General features: G+C 39.6%; 1 protein-coding gene across 4 annotated transcripts in view; it reads left to right on the top strand.

The window, feature by feature from the left end:
- The first annotated feature begins 11834 nt into the window (after nt 1-11834).
- The window catches only part of LOC138759600 (septin-9-like), a 234000-nt gene continuing 220911 nt past the window's right edge, over nt 11835-24923 (top strand). Inside the window, exon 1 of one of the 4 annotated variants that reach the window (XM_069930297.1) lies at nt 11835-12060. Coding sequence is in view for 3 of the 4 variants with exons in the window: in XM_069930298.1 (XP_069786399.1) it covers nt 12039-12060 (22 nt within the window). In the remaining variant the exon portion in view is untranslated. The remainder of the gene's footprint in view (nt 12061-24923) is intronic. The other 3 variants (XM_069930298.1, XM_069930304.1, XM_069930307.1) reach the window with 3 other exon arrangements.

Below are 24923 nucleotides of genomic sequence, written 5' to 3'. Positions count from 1 at the left end.
GCTCAAGGACCCACTGCTACTGACTTGTGGTCGATGGACCCGCACAAACTCTGGGCTACTGGAGATTGGCTCGTGGGAATCAGGATTCAGAAGGTACTGAGGGCAAGAAGGCCTCCTGAAGGGGCTTGGGTGCTGAAAGCTTCCTGATTGTATTAGAGGTTTGGATGTGGAGCTTCAGTTGCCAGTGGATCGAATGTGGGTGAATGTGGCTACAGAGGCTACGGGAGTTCAAGGCGAATCCGCAGACACTCATTGTCTCTGAAGGGACTCTCTTTGGTTTCTCCTTTTCTTACTGACAGGGACACCAGGCAAGGCTGCTGTTGGCTCTCTGTTTGCCTCACTGCAGGGAAAGGAAATTTTGTATACATTAAATTTTTTGTATTATTACATGAATGTAAAAGTAATTTTGACAATAAAGTCCATTTCAGGCTGTTGTTGTAAACCTTGCTGGGCTTAATTCAATTCTATAAAAAAGATATGCTGGGTGGTTTGGAAACTATAATCATGGACATTAAACCTGTGTCTGCCTCTTCCTTGAAAAGAAATACAGTTTTGAGAAAAAATGCCTGTATAGGACAGAAAGGGTAATGATGAAGCAAAAACATTACTCACTGTTAAAGAATTGTTCAAATGTTAACGATCATTTAGATGTGAAATAAGCAAATGACACCTTTGGAGTGTGTCGCCGCTACGAGTGTAGCTCACATACACTTTTAACAACTGTGTATATGGAGAGGTTGGATTTTTGAGGCATGATTGTTAATTGAGTGATGCCTGCTTTCTATAAAGGATGCTTTATTGGTAGCTCCAGACCTCTTACTTCCACACTAAAGGCACACAAACTCGGAGTGGAACTGGTCATGTGCTTTACCTAATATTGAGTAGAATTTCTCTTGATATTGTAAGTACATGACAACGTTTTCCATGCTCTTGTATTGTTCTCCATAATCAATGGCAACAACCTTAAATTTATGCATTAATAGTTGGAGACCAGCTGATAACCCATTTACTTCTGTTGCAATGACTCCCTAAGACCCAATATATTATCAGTTCTTCAGAAATTTTTTAGTGTGTTACTACAAATTAGACAACTTAATGGCAGAGCACATCCTACTAAAGTGCAAGAGGTAGCACCTTGGTCTCTTGATACTATGGATTGGTTTAACTCCTCTTGACCAAGATCTGAGCAGCAGTAACCTTCATGCTGGAAGAAAGTGATCTTCCCATTCTTAGTTGGTCTCAGAATAAAGTGATGTTTTCTTATATCCTGTATTCGTTCCGTGACTAATATAACAGAATGTTGCTACAAGTTATATGGACAAAAATAAGAATTTGCATCAGCTAGTTTGCTTCATTATTAGTGTTTAGGTTGTCTGTTAACTAGTTGATGAAAGTTAAAACCCAAGTATGTTTCCTATGACTTAACGGGTTTGCTTTATCAGACCTGGGAGGGAGAGAAAAATTTGCAATCTATGTAATTAAAAAATTCTTCATTAATTCTTATTTTCAAGTGTTTTCCATAAATCATCTTTGTTGGGTCATCTGATCAGTGCTCTGTCATGTCATGAGATTTCTTTAACTAATTGCTAATTTTCTTTCCAACGAGGCACTTGCAGTTAAAATTCTGCATCAGCTGCAAATGGGATGATTTTTCACTCCTCTTCATTTGGAGAATTTCCAGATAAATTAGAATAAGTTGTACCATAATTGAATACTATTTGAACATCACCACACTGCTTCAGAAAGTAGCATTGGAATGTGGCCACACCAAAAATCTTTGATTCTTCATTTGGGCTCACACCCTTGTTTGTATGGTACTGGCCACCCCTACTCTCTGGTCTCCCCAAACCCATTGCTTTCCTTCCAAAACTACTCTGTGATTAGCTGAAACCTCGATTGAAGGTTCTAGTTTCCACCCTTCCTTTCTGTTTATCTGAACAGCAAAACCTCATCGTGGTGGTCCACCACCGGCCTACTGCAGGGGGCAACCTCCGTACCTGCAGGCGTGTAAGGGGACAGGACAACACCTGGCTGATTGTTAATCAGTCAGCCTGAATGGATCAAGCCCCACCCGGTCAGGTGTCAATCACCCTCCGGGAGATAAGCCTGCACCAGCCTCCCGAGGCTTCACACAGAGTTGCTGCAGCTACAGCCAGCCTGGCTCTGTGGAAGTCTTTGTGGATTAAAGCCTGTGGTATAGTCTTTATCTTGTGTGTGTCTGATTCTGGCTAACAGCGCACCATAATTTAATCCACAAAATTTTCCCACGGCTGCCATGGAAAAATTCCTGTGTGCAGGGAGCCTCAAAGTTGACCCACACCACTTGGAAGCCCAGACACGCTTCAAGGTCTGTCAGCACGCGGTCAAGGCAATCATCGAGGTACACGAGGGCGCCATCCTGGCCTCTGATCGGAAGAGGATGGTCCTACTCCAGACAAAGCTGAGTCCCCGCGCCTTCCAGGTAACCAAAGGCTGCTCCACGTACAAGAGTGCAATGGATACTCTCAAGAACTTGTACAAGCCCCCCATGAATGTAGTCTGTGCAAGGTCCCTCCTCAACACCTGAGCCTGGGACAATTTTAAAGAAGAGGGTGCATGTGGTGGTCCACCATCGTCCTACTGCAGGGGGCAACCTCTGTATCTTCAGGAGTGTAAGGGGACAGGACAACACCTGGCCGGCTGTCAATCAGCTGGCCTGAATGGATCAAGCCCCACCCGGTCGGGTGTCAATCACCCTCCGGGATATAAGCCTGTGCTAGCCTCCCGAGGCCTCACTTAGAGTTGCTGCAGCCACAACCATCCTGGCTCTGTAGAAGTTTTTGTGGGTTAAAGCCTGTTGTACAGTCCTTACCTTGTGTGTGTCTGATTCTGGCTAACAGTGCACCACAGTCCTCTTCATGCTGACCACCAAAGCCTCAATGTCTTACCAAACACAACCCTGCATAACATCAAGGCCTTAATCCTCAACCTACATCAGTCAGCCATATCTAACACCCCACTCCCCCTGCCCCCATCTCCTGCAATGACCAAGGTCCTGGTCAGCATCAGAAGAAGGAGAAATTTCTAATCAGTAATGCAATGATGCATGAAATTATTTGGCCATCTTTGCACTCAATTGAATGAACTGGAGTCTCTTTGCCAAAATCTTGTAGTCATCTCTTATCCATAATGTGATTTCAAAAGAACAAAATGGGCTTCACTAAATTAAAATTGAACTTCTAGGAAAATTATTTTAAAAATAATTTACAAAAAAAAAGATTTTCAACGAAGCAGATAAAACATTATCCCTTGATGCTGGATCCTTTGATGCTCATCTCAGCTGAATTGAATTAACCACTTGAGGGCGCTACATAACACTACTGGAGAAATTGGGTTGGATGCTGAAATCTCTCTCCATCTTGCAAACAATGAGGGGAAAAAGCAATTCTGCAAAGCATTGCAATGATAACAGGTTATTTGTTCCATTTGCTCTGTTCACTATATATATATATATATATATATATATATACATATATACATATATATATATATATAGAATAGTAATTGTTGGGAACCCACATTGCTGTGGCCCTGTGATAAAAGGTTGCATCAATCTTCTCCCCCCACACACAGGCCCTTTACCTCTAGTTGCTTTGGAATGTGGGTCTGGACATTCTCCTCACTTCTCTGTGGGCAGGGTGGTGCCTCCACAAAGTAGTTGGTGGGGAATTCCAGCCTGTTAACCCCATAAACTAAGGAGCAGTGGCACCATGCCAAGGGAAGATGACCTCTAAGATGATGTTCTTAATGATCTTGTTCTTGAACCTCTAGGAGATGTTGTGATAAGACATTATTGAGTATTCTATCCAATGTCAGTTCAACCTTGTTTACTTTTTTTCAAAAAATAGATTATTCACACTAAATTGTTTTCAGAACAAAGGTAAATCATTCATAGTCTTTTCACACCCATCATGTCCATCATATCTATCTATTCCCATCAATATACATTTGTTCTCTAAATACACCAATACCACCCCTGTGGCACCTTGTCGCTGTTTATCATGAGTTCCTGGAACTGTTTGCTCTTCCTTGAGGATGTTCACCTCTGGATAGGGAGGGAGACTCCCAGCACTGTATAATCCTTGATAGGGCTCAAGCAACCATGTTGTGCCTTGAACAGTGTGGCTTGGTACAATGCTGAGAGGAATGCTCCCCTAATGGAGCACAATTTGAAAGCCTCTTGAATTTAGCTGCAACTGTTGATCCAACTATCATGGACATGACTCGTTGGCTCATTTGAAAATCTTTGCTAAGGCAGATTATCCTGGGGGGTTTAATGACATTTCCAGTCATGTCTCAATGCTAGAACAATTTGCTGTGACTATCTATTGGATGTTCTGAAAAGGACAGGAAAGAATGACAATAAATCTAGCTTTTTATGTCACTGTTTAGACCATTGGTGGAGAATTCCTACATGAAAGAACACAGGAATGATTTCCAAATGTAACTCATGGCAGTTTGGAGAGAGAGTTAGATGTCAGCAGACAACTGAATTAAATGTATTGCCAACGGGGGAGCACAGTGATGGGATTCATTTGGCATGAGCTCAGAGCCCAGACAATGAAGGCCTCCATTGTGGATTATGCGCACAGCTGTTTGTCATGTGGCAGCATCCAGTTACTGTTTCATTAGCGATGATCAGCTTTCTGAATCATTGCAAAGTAGCCATGGTGAAATGGCCCTGTCTGGGGAGTTGGGTGCACCAATGGATAGAGGCCAGATTCAGCTCCCAGCCTGTGCAACTTGGCAGTCATCCACCTAATCCTTCCTCTGTAATGCAGAGGAAGAAGAAAAGGAGCTTATTTTCTTCTAATAAAAGAAGTTTTAAAAATCCCTTTTGGTTGTTGGGATTTTATTGATGCATTATTATTTGTAATTGAGAACACTATTTCCCTGAAATGTTGGTTGCTGGTAGCAGGGGAGGCAAATTAGCAAATTGCAAGAAGCCTCACTAATTTATCATTTATCAAGTTCAAGTTTATTGCAATTTGACTGTACTATATACAACCAAACCAAACGGTGTTTCCCAGACCACAATGGTTAAGGATAGAGGAGAAAGCAGTCACAAAGGGAAGAGAAGGGTCATATATTTTCTGGCTGGTTGCATCACTGGCTGGTTCAGGGGGGCCAATGCTCAGGACAAAAAAAACTCCAGGGGGTTATTAGCTCGGCCTGCCCCATCAGGGGCACCAGTCTTCACTCCATCAAGAAATCTAAGAGGCAGTGTCTTAAGGCCATGCCCTCTTCACTCTGCTACCATCGGGGGAGAAAAATACAGGAGCCTGAAGACGAGCACTCAATGTTTTGCACATGGACTGTTTTTCCCCCACTTCCATCAGATTCCTGAATGAACAATGAACCAGAGATACTGCCTCACTTTGACATTTCTTTTCCTTGCACTATTTTTATTTATAAGGTGGTTGATGGAAATGTGTCCACTAGTTTGGTGCTGCTGGTAAAACAACAAATTTCTTGACATGTTCATGACTATAAATTCTCATTTTGATTCATTCATCGCCCTCATTTTCAGCTTACAATGAACCTACTATAGAATAAACCCTCCCCTCAAATATACCACGTTTAATCGGAGTTCATGAAGTTTCAGAAATGGTGTCAAAGTTAGGATTTCTTGAGTGTACAGAAGGAATTTGTCAGTTTAAATCATGCACTTTGGTGGAATGGATCCCATTGTTTGTCCAGCTGGAAACCCATTGGATGAGAATGATCATCTGCAGAATATCCCATGTAGGAAGTGTTACAGTCCCCATTGGTAGATCAAGTTCCTATTAATTTGCTTGACTAGTTATTCATTCATTGTTCCCTGACTTACACTGGCTTTGACCATTTTAGATTGCTGGCACGCTTCCTTCAAAGGCACACTCAGGCTGTTTTGATCCAAAATACCTGCCCATTATCTTGCAAGCTACATCAGAGAAGGACAACTTGATTGTTAGATACTTAACATGCTGCAATAAACATCAGGTCCTGACATCCTTTCACCAATTGTAGCCATCTCTGTATATAGAATGTTCTATGGCTTAATTTGGAAACATGAAATTTCATCATATTATTTGGTTTTCAACAGGTCCTAATTGTAGATACCAATTCCTTGATGTATGAACAAAGTTTCTTATTTCTAGTTTTGAAGTATAACCTTTCAACTCTGATTCCCTGACTTAGAGCTTCCAGAATATTCTCTCCATTGGAGTTATGCTTTCAGTATAGTTTAATATTAGACACAGATGTCTTTGGTAGATCCATCAATCCACAAAAATTCTGTTTTTTCACTTCCTGAGACCAAAGAAACAAGAGCGAGAGTAGGCCATCACCCTTCATGCCTCTTCAACCATTCACTAGGATCATAGTATAACATCATATGACATTATTTAAGCCCGCATTCTTGCTCTTTCCCCATAATCCTGTACTGATTAGAAATATATTTACTTCCCCTTAAATATACCCAAAAACAATACCACGGCTCACTGACGATGAGTTCCAAAGACTCTCAAGCCTTTAATAAGAAATTCTTCCTCTTATTCTGCCACCATATTCTGTGGTTCTGGACTTCCCCTTGAGAGGAAATATCTTTTCAGCATTTACCCTGTTTAGACATTATCTTGTATGTTTTAACAGGACGACCTCTCGTTCTTTAAAATTTCAGTGTGTAATCCACATTTACTTAACCCTAACCTTCCACACCAGAAATTAAATGGTGAAACTTCTCCAATTAAATAATATCAAACCAAAATTGTGCAGTTCTCTCAATGTGTTTTCATTTGTACCTTGCACAGTTCCAACTGCCTATAATCTTCACACAAGTGGAGAACTAGATCTTTGCTCACTGCCACTGAATGTATTTGTGGTTCCATTAGTTTCTTGCCTTGTGCTTTTGATAGACAATCCATTGTAATAAACTATTTCATTTGAGGCATAAAATGATTGTTGGACCAGAAATAGTCTTGTTCATTAAAATAAGCACTTTGATTTGATACATTTTATTTTCAAAGTTTCAAGATTTTAGAGTTTGGACAAATGTAATCTGTCTATTCTAGATTGTTTGTGAATTTCGAAGTATATTCCAGTTGGATGTCTCTGAAGGGTCTCTCTTTTGCTTCTCTTTCTTGCCTGATAGTCCGGCTGGACTATATAGTCTTGCTGGACTATTGCCACCTCATTGTGTGCCTTTACCGAGTGAAAAAAGGAAAACCGATTTTGTGTATGTGACAATAAAGAAACCTTCACCGTTAACCTGATCTAATTAAAGAGACCAGGTTTGAGTTGTTTTCAGTCAAATAATACAGAAATAAATGATAGACCTGTTCCAGGAATTTAAAACAAAAATTTGATTGAGTCACTCCTTTTTAAAAAAAATGACAATATTAAAGTGAATCTTAGTTGGCTCCAGAAAAGGCGAGGTAGAATTGTTAAACATATTTTTTCTAATACCTTGCATAAGACTGTGTTTGAGCAAGTGATAATTCAAATAGTGGGAAGAAAGCATCTTCAACTACATCTTTCTATTTAAATACGTGTGAGATGACACACAAGCCAAGTTTGTCAGGCCAGTGCTGCTACCCAATTTTGATTGCTTCGCTATGTTCCATTCAGCCTGGATTATGTAAGGGGCTCTTTTTGATACATAATGAGTCATTAAACTGCATGTTCTGTCCCACCTCCACTCTCATCTGCTGTTCATTACCATGCACATCGGTCATTTCCAGAATCTTCAATAAAGATATGTAGTAAAATCTTCATGAAGGGAGGTTGGCTTCATAAAAGGTTCAGAAAATATTATTCAAAGTTAGAAGTGGGAGAGCCTACACTTACTGTATGAACTTGGTGAGATTAGGGAAAGTAGTTGAGGTTCTCAACAAAAGAATTTTCTGATAGGACTGTGATTCTGATTTTCATGCCCTGAATAATGGCCGTCAGCATTCACTTTTGAAGCAGCGATGACAAGAAACATGCATTTTGTCACTCTGAAGCTTCACCACAAAGCTATCATGTCAAGAGACGGCCTTGACTTACATGAAAATGCCAGATGCTTGTGCACAAAGAGTAATATCCAGCCCATTCAAATCTAACTGGGCTTTTAATGGCATTTCATATCCCAACTACTTAGTCAGCACAGACATTTTAGTTACTTTTTAAATCACTTTTTCTTTCATTCCCATTGTGACCTCTTACCAACTTTTATAAATGTACCATAGAGTGCATCCTGTCCTAACGTATCACAGTTTGGTATGGGAAGTGCAAGAAACTTCAAAGCAGTAAATACAACTCAACCTCCTCTATACTTTGTCTATACAGGTACCTCCTGCTGTCGAGGGAAAGCTGACCAATTGAAAGCCCCATCCCACCTCAGACATACATTCTTTTTCTCTCCATTGAGCAGAAGATGCAGAGTCTTGAAAACAAGGACAGTTCCTTTTCTGCTGTTATCAGACTCTTAAATGGATCTCTCATTGGTTAAAAGATAATCTCCTTGCTCTGTTTTAAAATAATTTTTTCTCTACACTACATTTCTACAGGACATTTTTGTAAATTTCCTCATGCACTATTTGATTTTTGCAATTCCACTCCTTACTCTGTTCTTTAATTTATTTATTTGTCATTATTAGACTACCTGCTGCATGAGTTGACTGACCTGAATAACTTGCAAAAACTAAGCTTTTATTATAACTTAGTGCATGTGACAATAAATAATTCAATTCAATCTTTATTTCTACATTTTGACATGGAATTCAAAATTCTAACTTGTCTCAGAATGCATTCCAACTGTTGTATGTTGAGTTGATGTATTATCGCTAGCTCTGTTTCCAGAGGACCCAGTTCACCCAGAGAGGGTTGTCAACATGCTTCAGAATGAAACATTAATGGTGTTTTTATTTCATTGCTAATCACAAAATTCAAGCAAGTATTAGAGCAGCTGGTTGATTTAATGATGTGTTGATTGAAACTTTTTTGAGGGAACCTTCATTTGAGATCTTCTAGGGTACAAAAGCCTGACACAAACACTGGCCAATCAAACTTAACTCAAGCTAGGATATATACATATTTTTTTCCATATTTGATTCAACATGGAACCATTTCCAGAAAAATGGAAAGTCTGACTGTGGGATTATGTAATTACACCACTAGGTCACCAGGGGTCATCCCATTGACCTTGTCTATAAAGCAGTCCAGAGCTACAGTCCAGCCTTTCAGGTTGGTCTTGCAGAGAGACAAGACCTCTTAGTGGACATATTAGTTTATGAAAGCGGTCTTATAGTCGCACGGCTGGTGTGGTTATTGTCAGTACAGAGACTATGTTCCATTTACAATGCCGTAGATCAGAAGCAGCAAACTTAATGCAGGAATATGCAGCAAATCATCCTGGCCTGAATAAAGTCAGAAGCAGGAAGTCCAACCTGACACAGATCCAGACTTCAGCAGAATAAATACCCAAGGGAACCCTGCCTTGACACATACAGTCAAAACCATGAAGCTTTGGTCAGACTGCATAACTATAACCAGAATCATTCATGTTATTGGGTGAGAAAGGCTCATATTTCTTTAATTTATCCTGGGCAAGCTGAATCCCTGTGCCACATCACCCCTCCCAACTATCCCTAGCAATGCGAAGTAGCCCTAGAGGTTTATTTCAACATGAAACTCCAGGACCGAGAAGGCCTCTTAAAATAAACGCAAACTCCAAAATCTTTTTATCATGCCCTTCTGTGGATTATTACATTTACTTGGAGAAGCTGTTTACCAATTTCAACTGTACTGAGCTCATTTAGAGTTTAGCTAGAAGAAACAAGTAAAATAAGAAAATATCTTCTGATGAATTCACCGCTGACCAAACTTTGTAAAGTGGCTCTCAGTTTGTGAGCATCTGCCTGCTGTATAAACTCATATAAATTATATATATGCAAATATAAATGGTGGAGGCAAAGACTTTACATCTAGATTTAATGGATACAAATGAAAACCGATTCTCAGTTTGAACATGAGGTCTGGCAATCATTATGTTTGTTCACAACTGGATTTGATAAACTCCGAGTTCATCTCTCCTATCACTTCCTGGGTTCAATTTAAGGACACCCATCCTCTTACTGGTATCAGAGGCCAACTTCAGTCATTCCAGAACAAATGCAAACTTTAGACTAATTTAAAATGCAGCTCCCAAGAACAGGCATGGGAATAACTCCAATGTGGCAACAAGGTTAAAAGAATATCTTTATTATAAATTTGTTTGGCATTTACAATGTCATTTGATAATTATGAAGGCATGTGATATACAAATAATTGTATATCCGATCCCTTAGAATACTTTCCAGTAATTTATCTACTAATGACATCAGGCTCACTGACGTATAATTTCCAGGGTTACTTTTAGGCCTTTTTGAAACAACAGAACAATCCGAGCTACCCTCCCATCCTCCTGCACCACCCCAGTGGCCAAGGACATTTTAAATCTTTCTGCCAGAGCCCCTGCAATTTATACACTAACCTTACTGAAGGTTCGAGGGAATATCTTGTCAGGCCCTGAGGATTTATCTATTCTTATTTGCTTTAAGACAGCAAGCACCTCCTCCTCTTTAATCTGAATAGATTCTATGATCTCGCTGCTAGTTTTCCTTACTTCCCACAACATAGTTGCAGAAATTATAATGACGTTATTTTAAATGAGCTGATTCTCCGTAAAACTGTGGTTTGTTCAGCCAAATATGGGTGGCCTTTCTTTTGAAGCATTTCTCTCAAGGTAGTGAGTTGGTCACGAAAGTAGGACCACCTAATTTATCTTAGGACACTTAAGTATGCAAACTATATGAACATGAGATAAATTTGACACCATTTTGGGGAGTTTATTTTGCTTTATTCCAGTGAGAATTTGTTTTGTGCTGAATTACTTAAGGTTGATTGGCATTTGGACTCAACATAAAAGTTATATTGATCAACTGTCAGTCCTCTGATGCACTCAGCAAAGACTAAAACAGTGTCAGGAGTGGATTATTATAATCATGTACTAAGACTCTTGACTTATTTAATATGATTTGTGAAAAGCAATTGGGATTAAAATGAGCTTTTAAAAGTGTTAAATCAGTGGCACTGGAAACTCCTGGAGTCATATCGGAACTATTTGTGGTTGATGCACCATCAATGACTCAAAAAACTGAAGGTAAGCAAAACGAATCGGCTTTATTTCCAACAGAACAAAGACACAACCCTGTTTGTCGACTGTTCTAAACTGAGGAGGGGGCTGTGGAACAGTCCCTTTTATTTGGGAGCCTTTAACAGTGGGCGGGGCCACAGGTACAGTTGGCCAATGAGTGTGCCCAGACAGATAAATCGATTCGGTTTCATTTGGTCTGTTTGGTTTCTTGGGATTTGCATTGTGGTTAAGAAATTTGAGATCTAAGTCAAATCTCATTCCATGACATTTTTTTTCAGTGTGTTTAATGCGAGGGAAAAATTGAATTGTTATCATGTTGTTGGGATGGGAGCTAAAATGTACTTTGAACAGTGATTTTTTTTTCCTAGAGTTGGTTTAACTGTACAAAGTGAGCTGAACCATGTTGATAGAGAAGGGAGGGTGAGGTTTTTATACATTAAACAATCCACTTTCTTTGTAGTGCCTGCAATCAAACAGTATTTGAAAATATGCAAATCTTTATTTTGTGCTGCAATGGATCAAGAGTTAATATTAAACTATGTTTTAAATCTTATTGCTTGGAAGCATAGGTGTTCTCTAGTTTCCCTGCTGCTTTAGCTAAGTTGGGCAAAGCCAAAGATGTGTAAATTCATCTGATTTGGAAAGGTGTGTACTGATTAATGGGAGTGTTTCATAACCAGTTAAACTGCAAAAGAGCTTCATTTGCTGATCTTTGAATGAAAAGTTTGTGGATTGGTCAACTTCCTGTGAAATTGCACTTTTTAAAAAAATCACTGAACAGTGTGGCAGCAACTCAAGTTAATCCTGAAGACTCTTTTTGTATGAAATTTAGAAACCAGCCATGAAAAAAGGATCTTTCTCGGGTGAGTCAAGAAATATTGTTTATTTGATATTTTGGAAAGACAGTTCTTTCTCACTTGTAAGTCACCAATATAGGATTTCACTTTGATTCTGGCAGCAGGAAGTTTTTGTATCTTTGAAAAGAATTAAAATTAAATATATTTTGGAGAATTTATAAATGTGCTCAATGGATTACACCTTTTATAAAATGAATAAACACAAACCCCTGTAAAAGTTGAACCAAAATAAGTAATGACTAAACATTCATATCAGTTTCCGTTTGGCCCTATTATGACTAATTGTAAAATCTGTTAACATGACGATGCCCATCCCAGCCTGTATGGATTTGCTTGCAACTGTATCACAACAGTTGATCTGAGCCAAAATGTATCCTTCCATGGCTGTAAATTTGTTAAGTAAATACAAAACCGGAGTTGTCAGTTTAGTCCTGTAATCAGAGTTGTTCTGAGTTGGTTGTCAGTACATTCTCTGTTTATTGATCTGGGTAGGCCTGACTCGACACATTGTACAGTAATATCAGTTTTTTTATATACTGTACATGCTCATAAATGCAGATTTAATGAAAAGCAGTTCTCTACATTATTGTCTTGTTTTAATATTGATATGGAAGTTTGAATTTGAAAAGGTTTTAAACTACATCACTCTATCTAAACTGTCTGTGATTTTGCATTCCAAATAATCAATATAAAATCATTGAGAGGTTACTGAATTTTTAAAAATGTGTTTGAAACTGTCCAAATTGGCCTTTGAATTTGACTGTTTGCTTTGGCCTCTTAACATCTGAGAAATTATAACCTGTTCAAATAATTTTTGTTCTGTACTTGAAAGCTTAGTTTTTGCATTAATTTGACAAATATTTGACAACTTGCATGAAAAATAAAGTCCCAACTGCAGTGTCCCAGTTTGCAACCTTTTGTGCCATGCACAAAACTGAAAAACCACGATTATTAATTTATATGATGTGTCATCTTGGATGCTTTGAATCTGGCAAATTTATGCCTTGATGTTACAAAATTTAATGGTCTACAACATAAATGCTCTCTACAACATTCATATAAAAAGGAAAACCAAGTTGAAGTATACGGTGATTATTTTCCTTTGTATACCCAAGTTTTGTTTTCCAAAGAGCTTTTTAATTGCAACATTTTGAATGGTTTTTCAGAATGTATAGCTCAGTTTATTTAATTGCTTTGCTAGAAACTCTGCTGCTTCCTTTCAAGGCTTGCCTTTGAGATTATTGTCAGCTAAAAATGGATAACCTGGAAGGTTTTAACACATACATTGTAATTCCTGAGCAATCTTTTAATAACTATTTTCAATTTTCTCTACATGGCAAACAATAAGTGAATATATGCATTGCCAATAGTCAAGAGATGCCAGTGCAGAAGGATCAGGGTCCCTTTCTGCCATATCGAAATAAATTGTGTTCTAGCTATGATACAATGTCAAAAATCTAGAAGCATATTACAGGAGATAAATGTTCACTGTTGACTCTAATATTAGGAATTTGAAATGTTCTGGTCATTGATCCCTCCTTGAGCGCAATAAGCTGGATTTTTTTCAAACATTAATGTAGCAAAATTGTTGTGACGAGGCATATCGAATCATTCTTTTTTGATCCACAGGCATGTGGCACAGTTTTCCTTTTTTATGAAATGTTGTTCTAGGTAAAAAATTTAATTTAATCTTCTTGCCAGAATTATGGATGCAATCGACAGAATTGTCATTTGATCTGGCATATACCCTACATTCTTGTGTAAAAATCAACCCCTATTTTTGGCCAAAGTTCTTTTGAATTTTCCATACATTTCATGTAAAAGTTGACCCTAGTCTGTCACCCCAGCCATGTGCAACCTGGAGCTCCTGATGCCTCGGTCAAACGTGTCTTTCCCCTGGCCACCTGCCCATCAGAGCCCTTGATGTCTCCATCACCGACTCGCACTGCGATCCCGGCCAACCATCCATCAGAGCTCCTGATGCCTTGGTACCGAACTCGCATCTCAATCCTGGCTGCCTGCCCATTGGAGCTCTTGATGGCTTCAATGCAGATGCGTCTCAATCCCAACCACCTGCTCATTATAGTTCCCAATATCTCGCCCATAGCAGGCTGCCCATTAGAGCTCCCAATGGCTCCGGCATGGACTTTCACCTCGGCCCTAGCTGTCCACCCATCTGAGCTCCAGACATCTCGAACGTGAGCACTCTCCCTGGCCACCTGCGGATCAGAACTTCTGACGCCTCCGAGATACCACAGTCCCAATCTCCTCCATGTTAGGACTTGTGTCTTGATATAGAGACTATTATTATTTTAATTCGTTGTGCCTTTGGTCTTTATTCATTTAGAGATCATTTGGTCTTCTGATACTGATATGGTTTTTTGAATTCTAGTATGAATTTCAGCCCCTCAAAATTTGACCATTACACAAGTATACTGTACAATATATGATTCCTTCAGTATTTGATTCTTGCTGAATTTTAATGATGTGATTTGTCATTTGTTTGTATGTTTGGTTTGGATCTCAATGTGTCAACAATTAATTTCTATGTACCCTGGCTGTTAAGTATTTAACATCCTTCTGGATGTAAGTATTTCTTAGTTGTAAAAACGTGGGGCCGGAAGGAGAATTCTGATCTGCTGTCTCCTCCTGGAAAATCCATCTGTTAAATACTGTGTTCCCAGTCACAGCCGGAGATCTATGCTCATTCGAGAAAGATTGGCCAATTTAGTGAGATTAGGAAATTCTTCTGCCACACGTGTTTCTCCACCACAAATAGAGAAAAGTATTCTTGAAAAAGGATAAAATTCAGGATATATTTCTTCACCCTCTTAAGAACTGAAAACCTTGTTTTCTGGCTGTTAATGCAGAAAATTGATTGAGGTGGAGAAAAAAGTAAGGTTGACATGATGGGCAGATGATTAATTACTTTCTGTCCTTACCAAATAATTGAATGCCACTTTCAACCATGCAGGCTCCATCATTTTTTTCAATAGCTGTTGAGGAGAAAGGGGTGACTAAAAAGGCTGGGATCTCAGGTTCCAGCTGTGGAGTATGGATGGAGGAGGTGGTGTTGGTCAGGCAGTGTATTCTATGGACAAAGAGAGGTATAAATCAGGGTGTCCAAGGACATAAGCAAAAAGTAAAACATGAAAGTCTGCAGACTCCATGATTGAAGTAAAAGCATAGAGCTGGAGAAACTCAGCAGGTCAGACAGCGTACTTAATATAGAAAAGATAAAGATACATAACCAGCGTTTTGAGCTCATATCTTGATGAAGGGCTGAAGCCTGAAACATTGGTCATATAACTTTGCCTTTGCTATGCTGGTTGACCAGGTGAGTTTCTCCAGCATTGTGGTTTTACATGAACAAAAAAAGTAGGCTTGTTTGGGGACAGGTAGGAGCAAGTGTGAAGGGATGTCAGGATCAAATACTTGAAGGAAAACCAAGCTTTGGGTCAGACATCCTGACTGTAAGGTTGAACTCCTATAAGCAATTGATGAGGCATGCCTCAACCTTCTGGTTAATGCTTAGTTCATTCTGAAAAGAAGAATTATTTGAAGGAATAATTACAGGTGCTTCTCACTTTATGATGGGGTGCGTTCTGGTAAACCCATTGTAAGTCGAAAAGTATCCCCCTCCCCCCACCCTGCACCTACCATTTTTTTATAATTAAATTTTGAACACCTTTATTCTACACTGGGGAAAAAAACCACACAGCTGAAAGCACACTGGGCATGAAGAATTAAACTAAAATTAATTGCTGGATGGTGGCATAGGTGTGTACTGCACATCGCAAACGTGGGAACAGATGAGAATTCAAAATTAAAAGTACAGATTTGAACCATCATAACTTTGAAAGTCAGACTGTTGTAAGTGGGGAGCATCTGTATCACTTGCATCAGTGTTTGGCAATGTCCAGAATAAAGTGGCTCTCTCATTTAATATCACAGACCCCCTCCCCCAAGCTCTGTGGTGACAAGAAATGGACAACAGTAACTTTCCAATTCTACTTCATTAGAAACTGTGCCACTTACAAGGAAGAGCTTGAGAACGACCATTTCCAAGTCACAAAACATTTTGGCTTGAAAATGTGGACACTCCTTCATTACTTGTAATACTGTCGGTAGGCCTCGTGCAGAAATAAGGTACCTACTTTATTTCCAGTTTGGACAGAATGAAGGTTATCAAATAATGGTGATCATTTTAATGATGGTATAATCAATTGATTGTCTTTTCAAGTTGGGTTGGGAATTGTTGGTGGGTTCATTGTTGAGAGCACTAAGCACAATTTCATCTGGCAATCATTTTTAAAGTAAAAAAATATTTTTGTGTTAATGTGGTATCCTGAGGGGAAAAAAAATCAAGCTTTAGCTTGTGATTCCAAGAACAAAGCGTGACAAGAGTATCAAGAGTTTTACAAGCTTCATTCTCCATTATGTTGTGTTGATCCCAGCCACAAAGATTTGGGTCCTGTGATAAACAAGATGTTTTTGCTTGAAATGCTATTTCACATGTAATGAGAGCATAACTATTATTGACAATCTTGCAAATATTCAAACTGAAGAACTGGCCATTTAGGGAATATTATTTTCATAGACTGGAATAATTTTTTTGTGACTGGGTTGATTGGGTGAAGTTGACAATCTGTGTATAAAATGAATTAAAATTGTGCCTCAAAATTATTTAGTTTATTTGTTCAAATTTCTTTGCCTTTCATTGTCCATTGAATCAGGCAGCACTTTACATCAAGACCTGCTTTAAAATAAAAGTTTGTCATTTTATTGAATGGTCAGCTGGTGCAGTGATATTAATACATCCAGCTGTAAAGCTCTACCTATGTTGTAATGATGTGAGTTTGCAAGGTTTGGGCAAAATAAAATCCTCTGACTATTTCCAGATTCTCTAGCCTCCAGCTATTATAATCTTGGGTCCTCTGCCACCTTCCTACCAAATCCCAGTCCCTGATTAGCAATTACTTCAGCAATCTCCACAGATCCATCCAGGTATGTAATTTGGTTTGGAAGAATGAAGTGAAAAGCACCCAGATATATTTGGGGGGTGGTGGTGGTGGTGGTGAAGGATAGCTATCAAGTTAAAACACTCCACAAAAGTGCCCGAAGTTAAGTGTTTCAAAGGGTCTTATCATACCAGCTGTCTTCCTGACCTCCCATCTGCATTGGAATTAAGTTATGTGGACTAATGTTTGCAAATGACAATAAATTATTCTACTTTTCTGCAAATCCTTTGCAATTCAGCAGGAAATTTGTGAAGTCCAGTCCACCTGTTTGCGCCCTGCTTATCTCAAACAAGCCATTGCAATGGAGATCTGGTCCTCTTGTTGTAACTAATAGCAATTTAAAATACTTCAGTAATCTTCCTGTATGAATGTTTAGTTTCATTTGTATACAAACAAAATATTTAAGAACCTTCTCAAAGACACACTGATTGTACATTATGTGTAAACTTGTCCCAGTGATCAACTCAGTTTGCTGGAACAGTCCATTTTGCAGACAACTCTTTACTGCAATTTGTAAGATATTCCAGAATCCCAATTTGATTTGAGCTTTTGGTTTACACTTGAAATGTCTCCATTCTTATCATTACTCTTGCAGCAAATTGTGTGAAAATCATTGAATGTTTGTGTTATGGTGGCAGTGATGTACACTCTTTAATACTGAGATCTCATGGAAAATGTAACTGGAGAACACACAGCCACAAATTAAATTAAATACTCATTAAACTATTCAGATTCCTGCCTTCGCCTTCCAAGACCCACAATGAATTAATCAAGTCCAAGAATGGCAACTAATTGTACCTTTAATTTTACTTTTATGGTACATTCATATTTAGTGACTGACTACATAAGACAACTGGTGTATAGAGTTTTCCTGTCACTTTTAAATGTAAGGAATTGATTTGAGGCAAATTATTGAGAAGTAAAGGTCTGTTTCATATGAAATTTCACAGATTAGGGACAATAGTATAAATGGGGGCAGACTTCCACTAAATAACTCAGCTTGCTATCAGCATGCCTTGCAGATGCACCAACCAGCATACTCTCCCCAAGGGGAGGTAAACACAGGAGATCCACGGAGCATAGAGCTTTTATAATTGTTAATAGCTAAACACACATCTGAATGACTTAAACAACTAGTAAGCCTCCACTCTGGCTTCAGATAAACCCATTGCTTCTCTGGGCTTTTGGACCCAATGTTCACACTGGACTGTCTGTAAATGTATTCCAGGAATCCCTTTACAATTTCACAACAAGGTCGGGTCAGATACAGTCATGAGCTCTCTGAACCCTTCTCCATTAACAATGGCATGAAGCAAGGCTGTGTTCTCGCACCAACCCTCTTTTCAATCTTCTTCAGCATGATGCTGAACCAAGCCTTGAAAGACCTCAACAATGAAGATGCTGTTTACATCCGGTACTGCACGGATGGCAGTCTCTTCAATCTGAGGCGCCTGCAAGCTCACACCAAGACACAAGAGCAACTTGTCCGTGAACTACTCTTTGCAGACAATGCTGCTTTAGTTGCCCATTCAGAGCCAGCTCTTCAGCGCTTGATGTCCTGTTTTGCGGAAACTGCCAAAATGTTTGGCCTGGAAGTCAGCCTGAAGAAAGCTGAGGTCCTCCATCAGCCAGCTCCCCACCATGACTACCAGCCCCCCCACATCTCCATCGGGCACACAAAACTCAAAACGGTCAACCAGTTTACCTATCTTGGCTGCACTATTTCATTTGATGCAAGGATCGACAAAGAGATAGACAACAGACTCGCCAAGCAAATAACGCCTTTGGAAGACTACACAAAAGAGTCTGGAAAAACAACCAACTGAAAAACCTCACAAAGATTAGCGTATACAGAGCCGTTGTCATACCCACACTCCTGTTCGGCTCCAAATCATGGGTCCTCTACCGGCATCACCTACGGCTCCTAGAACGCTTCCACCAGCGTTGTCTCCGCTCCATCCTCAACATTCATTGGAGCGACTTCATCCCTAACATCGAAGTACTCAAGATGGCAGAGGCCGACAGCATCGCATCCACGCTGCTGAAGATCCAACTGCGCTGAGTAGGTCTCGTCTCCAGAATGGAGGACCATCGCCTGCCCAAGATCGTGTTATATGGCGAGCTCTCCACTGGCTACCATGACAGAGGTGCACCAAAGAAGAGGTACAAGGACTGCCTAAAGAAATCTCTTGGTGCCTGCCACATTGACCACCGCCAGTGGGCTGATATCGCCTCAAACCGTGCATCTTGGTGCCTCACAGTTCAGCGGGCAGCAACCTCCTTTGAAGAAGACCGCAGAGCCCACCTCACTGACAAAAGACAAAGGAGGAAAAACCCAACACCCAACCCCAACCAACCAATTTTCCCTTGCAGCCACTGCAACCGTGTCTGCCTGTCCCGCATCGGACTTGTCAGCCACAAACGAGCCTGCAGCTGACGTGGACATTACCCCTCCATAAATCTTCGTCCGCGAAGCCAAACCAAAGAAGAAGAAGTCAGCTGCCAATTCCTTTTCAGGAAGATTCACGTGGTTCTCTTGCCTAGTACCTATCCTCAAATCCTCTATTGACTAAAATCTTTTGATCCAGAAAATGGTCCTGTTACGAGCCCAGAGGACCCCAAAATCCAGCAGCAATAGATATTCATCAAGACAAATGGTTACTTGAACAAAAGTTGCTTTTAATTATTTTTAAAGATGAAAATAGAATCAAACTTTAACTTATCACTATTAACTTACTTAACCTAAATTAACCTCCCTTCTATTTCTAAGGGCACGTGTATGTAATATGTGTGCAAGTTCAGAAAAGTTCTTTGGTTCACAGTCCAATCTCATTTCTCACTTCTCCAAGTTCACTGGTTGTATGGAATCATTATACTGTGCACAGAATTTAACATTTATAAAGATCACAAGGCTTTGGTGCTTGAAAGGTATATGGTTACCATTCAGCAAGGTTCTTGTTGGTTTTCAGAGAAAGATTTGTTGTATGATGACATCCACAACTGATTCCTTCCGATCAGCCACTCCAGTGTCTTGCTGATGAAACTTGCCCCTTCAGGGTTCTCCAGATGATCACCTCTTTCTTTCTGGTCACCACAGAGTTCCTTTTTGTTTCTCTTATTCCAAGTGAAAAAATTAGACAGCCAGTCCTCTCCTCTTACATGAACCACAAGGGCTTTGACCAGGCCATCTTCCAAAATGGGGCTTTCCATAAACTTGCCAGCTTGTCCAGTTCCAGTCCCAGCTGCTTCTGCTGGCTGTAGCACTGTACAAGTGATCTCTGTGTGTGTGTGTCTCTCTCTCTGAGATAAAGCCTGTTTGACTCTCTCTATTTGCAAAGCCACATGATCCTCTTAGAATGACGTTCTCTTCCAGACAATCTGCGGCTCCAAGATCTTTCATCTGTTACCTTTTGTAAACAACAATCCATTAGTGAAGTCCCTTGAGCATTCTTCAAAGCTCTTACAAAAGCTGTGGAGCTGACATGTCTAGCATGGGCAGAGCTCCAGTATTTCAAATAAGATCTGTTTTAAACAGTTTGTGTGTGGCCTACTCTAACAAACCTTTCCCAACTTATCTCCCATAAACTTATCTATATACTCTATACTCTGTCACAGTTCTTTTAGTTCTGTTCATTGCAGGACTGACAAACAAAGCTGATTTGAGCACCATTTCTACAACACTCATTGAATCTCATGATTTTCATTCAATCTCCCTCCTGGTGTAAAAATTCAAGGTAGCCTGCAGACTCTGAGTACAGATTAATGGCCAGGCTGGGAAGAGGAGTGACAGTGGGTATGGGTTTGGGTCAGCCTCCATCTCCTACCACTATCTGGGCCATTCATCTTTGCACATCCTCTCCTATCAACCCAATCCTGGCCAGACTGAGCATCACACCCTTCCCCTTTCCTGTTCATAAACAGATGTACCTCCCACCTTTCTGCAATCCAGGTACATAAGTATGCATTCTGTCCTGTTGCGGGGGAGGGGGGCTGTACACTGATGTAAGGAGAAGGAGCACAAGGGGCAAATCCATGGACACGGTTTCACTTCTCTGTCTCTTTGTGGGATGTTGGGCTATGCTAGTGCCCTTTATGGCAAGGAAAAGCTGACCATTTTTATGTATGGTTGCATAACAATTAAAGGTATTGTGAATCTTGAAATGCTGCTGAGTCACTAAGTTTGCAAGATGGGTAAATGGGGACCTGCACCCATTTGTATAGCTTCGGATCAGAGCAGCTGTCTTTGGATATGAGAAGCCATTATGTGCCTTGCGTTACCCATTTATTGCACCAGGCCTTCAGAAGATCCTGAGGTGAATAAACACATGGCCTTCCCTTCGTGACTTCATATTGCAGATTTGATGTTAACATAATCAAGATAGAATATCACCAATAAAATTATTAATCAAATCATTTATCACCTACAATAGGCTCTTCCTTGATTAATCATTTTTTTTCTTTCGTCTAATAGGAATTCCCTAACTGTCTTCAAAATGAGTAATTCAATATTTACCTGTCTTTTCTCTGTCTCCTGTCACTCACTTTGCTCAACATGGAGGTTTGATGATTCTAAGTTGCTTCTCCAAAATGGTCTGATTTTTCTGCAATTAAAGACATTCGTCAAGTCCAGTCAAGTTTATTGTCATCTGATAGTTTCGTCAGGTTGTACTTGGGCAGTGTTCTTTGGCCTCAGTGCAAAACACAAAGAGACACAACTAGACACACAGGCACGCATGCACAGACACAGACAAACAATACATAAATGAGACAAGTATTCAGATATACAAATAAATAAATATTGTTTCATGAATATGAGAATCTTGGAAGGTTAAAGTGAGCAGTACCTTTGGTTGTTCAGCATTCTCACTGTCCATGGGGAATAAGCTGTTCCTGTGTGCAGGGTGGAAGGGGTCCTCTATGATTTTGTAGACCCTTTTCAGGCAACGATACACGTAGATCAAGTTGATGGGGGGTGGTGGGGGTAGGGATGTGATCTGCTATCACATCTAAAAAGCATTATTTTATATTTTAAAAACTCCATGCCTTTGAATATTTTTGTTGCTGAATTCAGTTTTTAAAATTGCAAAGTTATATTTGAGAAAATTCTATTTGTTTTAAATTTTAGATACAAAGCTTGGTTCACTCACAATGCACACGAATATCAACAGCATCCCTGCAGAGCTCAGCAATGCCTTTGACCTTCTCAGAGGCAGGCAAAGCTCATCTCATTCATTATTTGCCCATTTCAGTTGCATATTTTAGGTATTGTCAGAGATTAATCCACTGGGACCATTTATTTCAATCACTTTATTATCAGGTTGACATCAATGTTGACTGATTGAGAACTTTTTTAATTAACATAAATATGTAACAATTGCTGTTTGTGCCAAGAAAATTCAATGTAGGAGGTAAGACTCATTCAGATGATATATTACCTGAAGCATGACTAGTGGGCTGCTTTCTTTGATCTTCCTTCCACTCACTTGCCTGCACAAGTGCACTTCTTCCTCCTGAAACTTGTGTGCAATGTTCTCCTGCCCAGACTTGAATCAATGCCACATTGGTTTATTTTGTTCTCCTTGAACCCTCTGAACCCAGTTCTCTGCCTTGCTTTTCAATAGGAGAAAGACATACAGGAATAGGAAAGATCTTCAAATGATAAGATAATTAATTACCAGAGGACCTTGTCCATGACTCCCTTGGAGTTGAAGGAAAGTTTGACCCAATTTAGCCGCCAGAGTTTTGCAACATGTGATACTCTTATCAAATTGAGTCTGGATGGCTTTTCTTCCAAGATTCCTCATTTATTGATGGCACAGGCATTTTTCATGGGCAACATTTAATGCCATCTTTTTAAACCACTGTAAGCCATGTGGTGCAAGTTGACTGGCTGTACCTAGAACATGGAACAGTGCAACATGATAACCATTTTAACTCTCTCCTGGTTGCACGTCATCCATATTTATCTTTCCCTACTATTATATCTAGTTCCACTGCACTCTGAGTTTTTAAAAAAAAAAAGACCTTCATATCTCTTTGGAACCTCCTCCCACTGCCCTCCACCCTCCACTTTAATATCTTTGAGTGTTTGACATTTTTATCATGTGGGGGAAAAATGACTTTCTTCTTTATCTATGCCTTCAGTAATTTAATAAACTTCCATTAGGTCTCCCTTAACCCTCTGAAGCTCCAGAGAAAACAACCCATATTTGTCCAGCTCTCTCCCGAGAAAGCGGAACATGAAGTTGATGGAGGGGTGGTCGGTTGGGAGAAGGCCTGAGCTGTGTTCACAATTGTAGTTTCTTGGTTAGGTTTCATTGACCCTATTCACAGAGCATCTTGGGTATTTCTCCAACTTAATATTACTTGTTGATTAAAGTTCAGTGCCTTATCTCACTGACTTTGTCCCTTCCCTTCTCAGCCTTGTCACCTCCTTTCCTATTGCCCTCCCTCTCTTCCTGTTACTCTGAGGTTTACTAGAGGCCAACAACTTCTGCAGTTGTCATAATCCCTTGCTACATATTACAATGATATTCTATTCTGTTTCTTATCTGGTTGGAGATATGTCGATTTCCTCATGGATAATTACATTCTCCAGACTTTCTGCTTCAGTGGGCAAACTGTAACAAGTTGTTTACTGTGGAGTCACTTGGATCTTGAACTTCCTACCTTTTATTTACAGGACTTTATTCTTGAAGCTACCTATACCTAAGGGGTTTTTCAAAAGCAAACAATTCCTTTTTTGTTCATTTTTTAAAAACATGCCCTGTCTCCTTCAAAAAGTAGAATCTTTTGGCGTTTATCCAACTAAATGTTTAATGCTCTTTCAATGTCTTTTATGTGAAGACGTGAGAAAAGCTTGTCCAATAAAATACATTTTTGCTTTATGAATTGAATGTTTGTCATAGTCAAATGTAATAACTCTTTATATTCTGAGTTGTAAAGGAGGTGGGTTCAGGTCAACTTGAAGCAAATCTGTATCAATTTCAAAATGCAAGCTTCATATTGAAAGTGTGGATTGTAACACGTGCAAGAAGATAATCTCAAGGGAAAATCAAAAGCTAGCAATGTCTCCAGCTCTAGTACATCTTATCTCCAATGGTCAATTACGAAGAATCTATATTCTTTGTGTAGGAATTTGGAAGTTCAGCTGATGGATTTCCAGTTTACCTGGTTGGTAGCAATTGCAATCATGTTCATTACAGTTCTCCACATTCAAATTTCCCATCGTTTTCTTTGCTGCAACACTTGGAGTGGAAAAGCTGCTGGTTATTAACATCTCTAGAAGTACTGTGAACTTTTGGTTGGATAGTCAGTTGTCCGTTATAGGGCAGATCAAAGGCATACTGCCAAGGGAAGCAAGAAGATGTTGAGTAAATCATTACCTTGTGTGATGTAAACAAGTATTAGGGGTATATTGGAGATGATCTTTTTTGCAGAAAAATTTAAGTAAAAGTTATGGAGTCAATCAACATAGAAACAAGGCATTTAGTCCCCTGTATCAATGCCAGCCAATAAGTTGCTCTTCAAATAGCTCTTGGTCATTTGTGTTGTGCATCGTGTTTTAAATTCTCATCTAAATACTTCACAAATGTTGTGAGGTTGCTACCTGCTCCCACGATGCCTCCAAGTTTTAAAAAATCCTCTTTATATCTCTTATAAAGGTATCTTTTAGTTTTCGATACGTCTTCTCACTATCAACCTCATCTTTACCCTTGTAGCTTTATTTGAGTCTTTGTCAGCCTGCTGTGCTCTAGGGAAAGTGAGCCCAGTATTTTAGGGCTCTTCAAAGCTTGATGTGCAGAGGTGTTTGGGTGCACAGCTCCTTAAAGGTCCTCAATGTTTCAC

This window comes from Narcine bancroftii, chromosome 3 (assembly GCF_036971445.1).
Source record: "Narcine bancroftii isolate sNarBan1 chromosome 3, sNarBan1.hap1, whole genome shotgun sequence".
In the NCBI taxonomy this organism is placed as follows: Eukaryota; Metazoa; Chordata; class Chondrichthyes; order Torpediniformes; family Narcinidae; genus Narcine; species Narcine bancroftii.
Note: the sequence above shows the minus strand (reverse complement) of the source record. Positions and strands in the feature narration are given on the sequence as shown.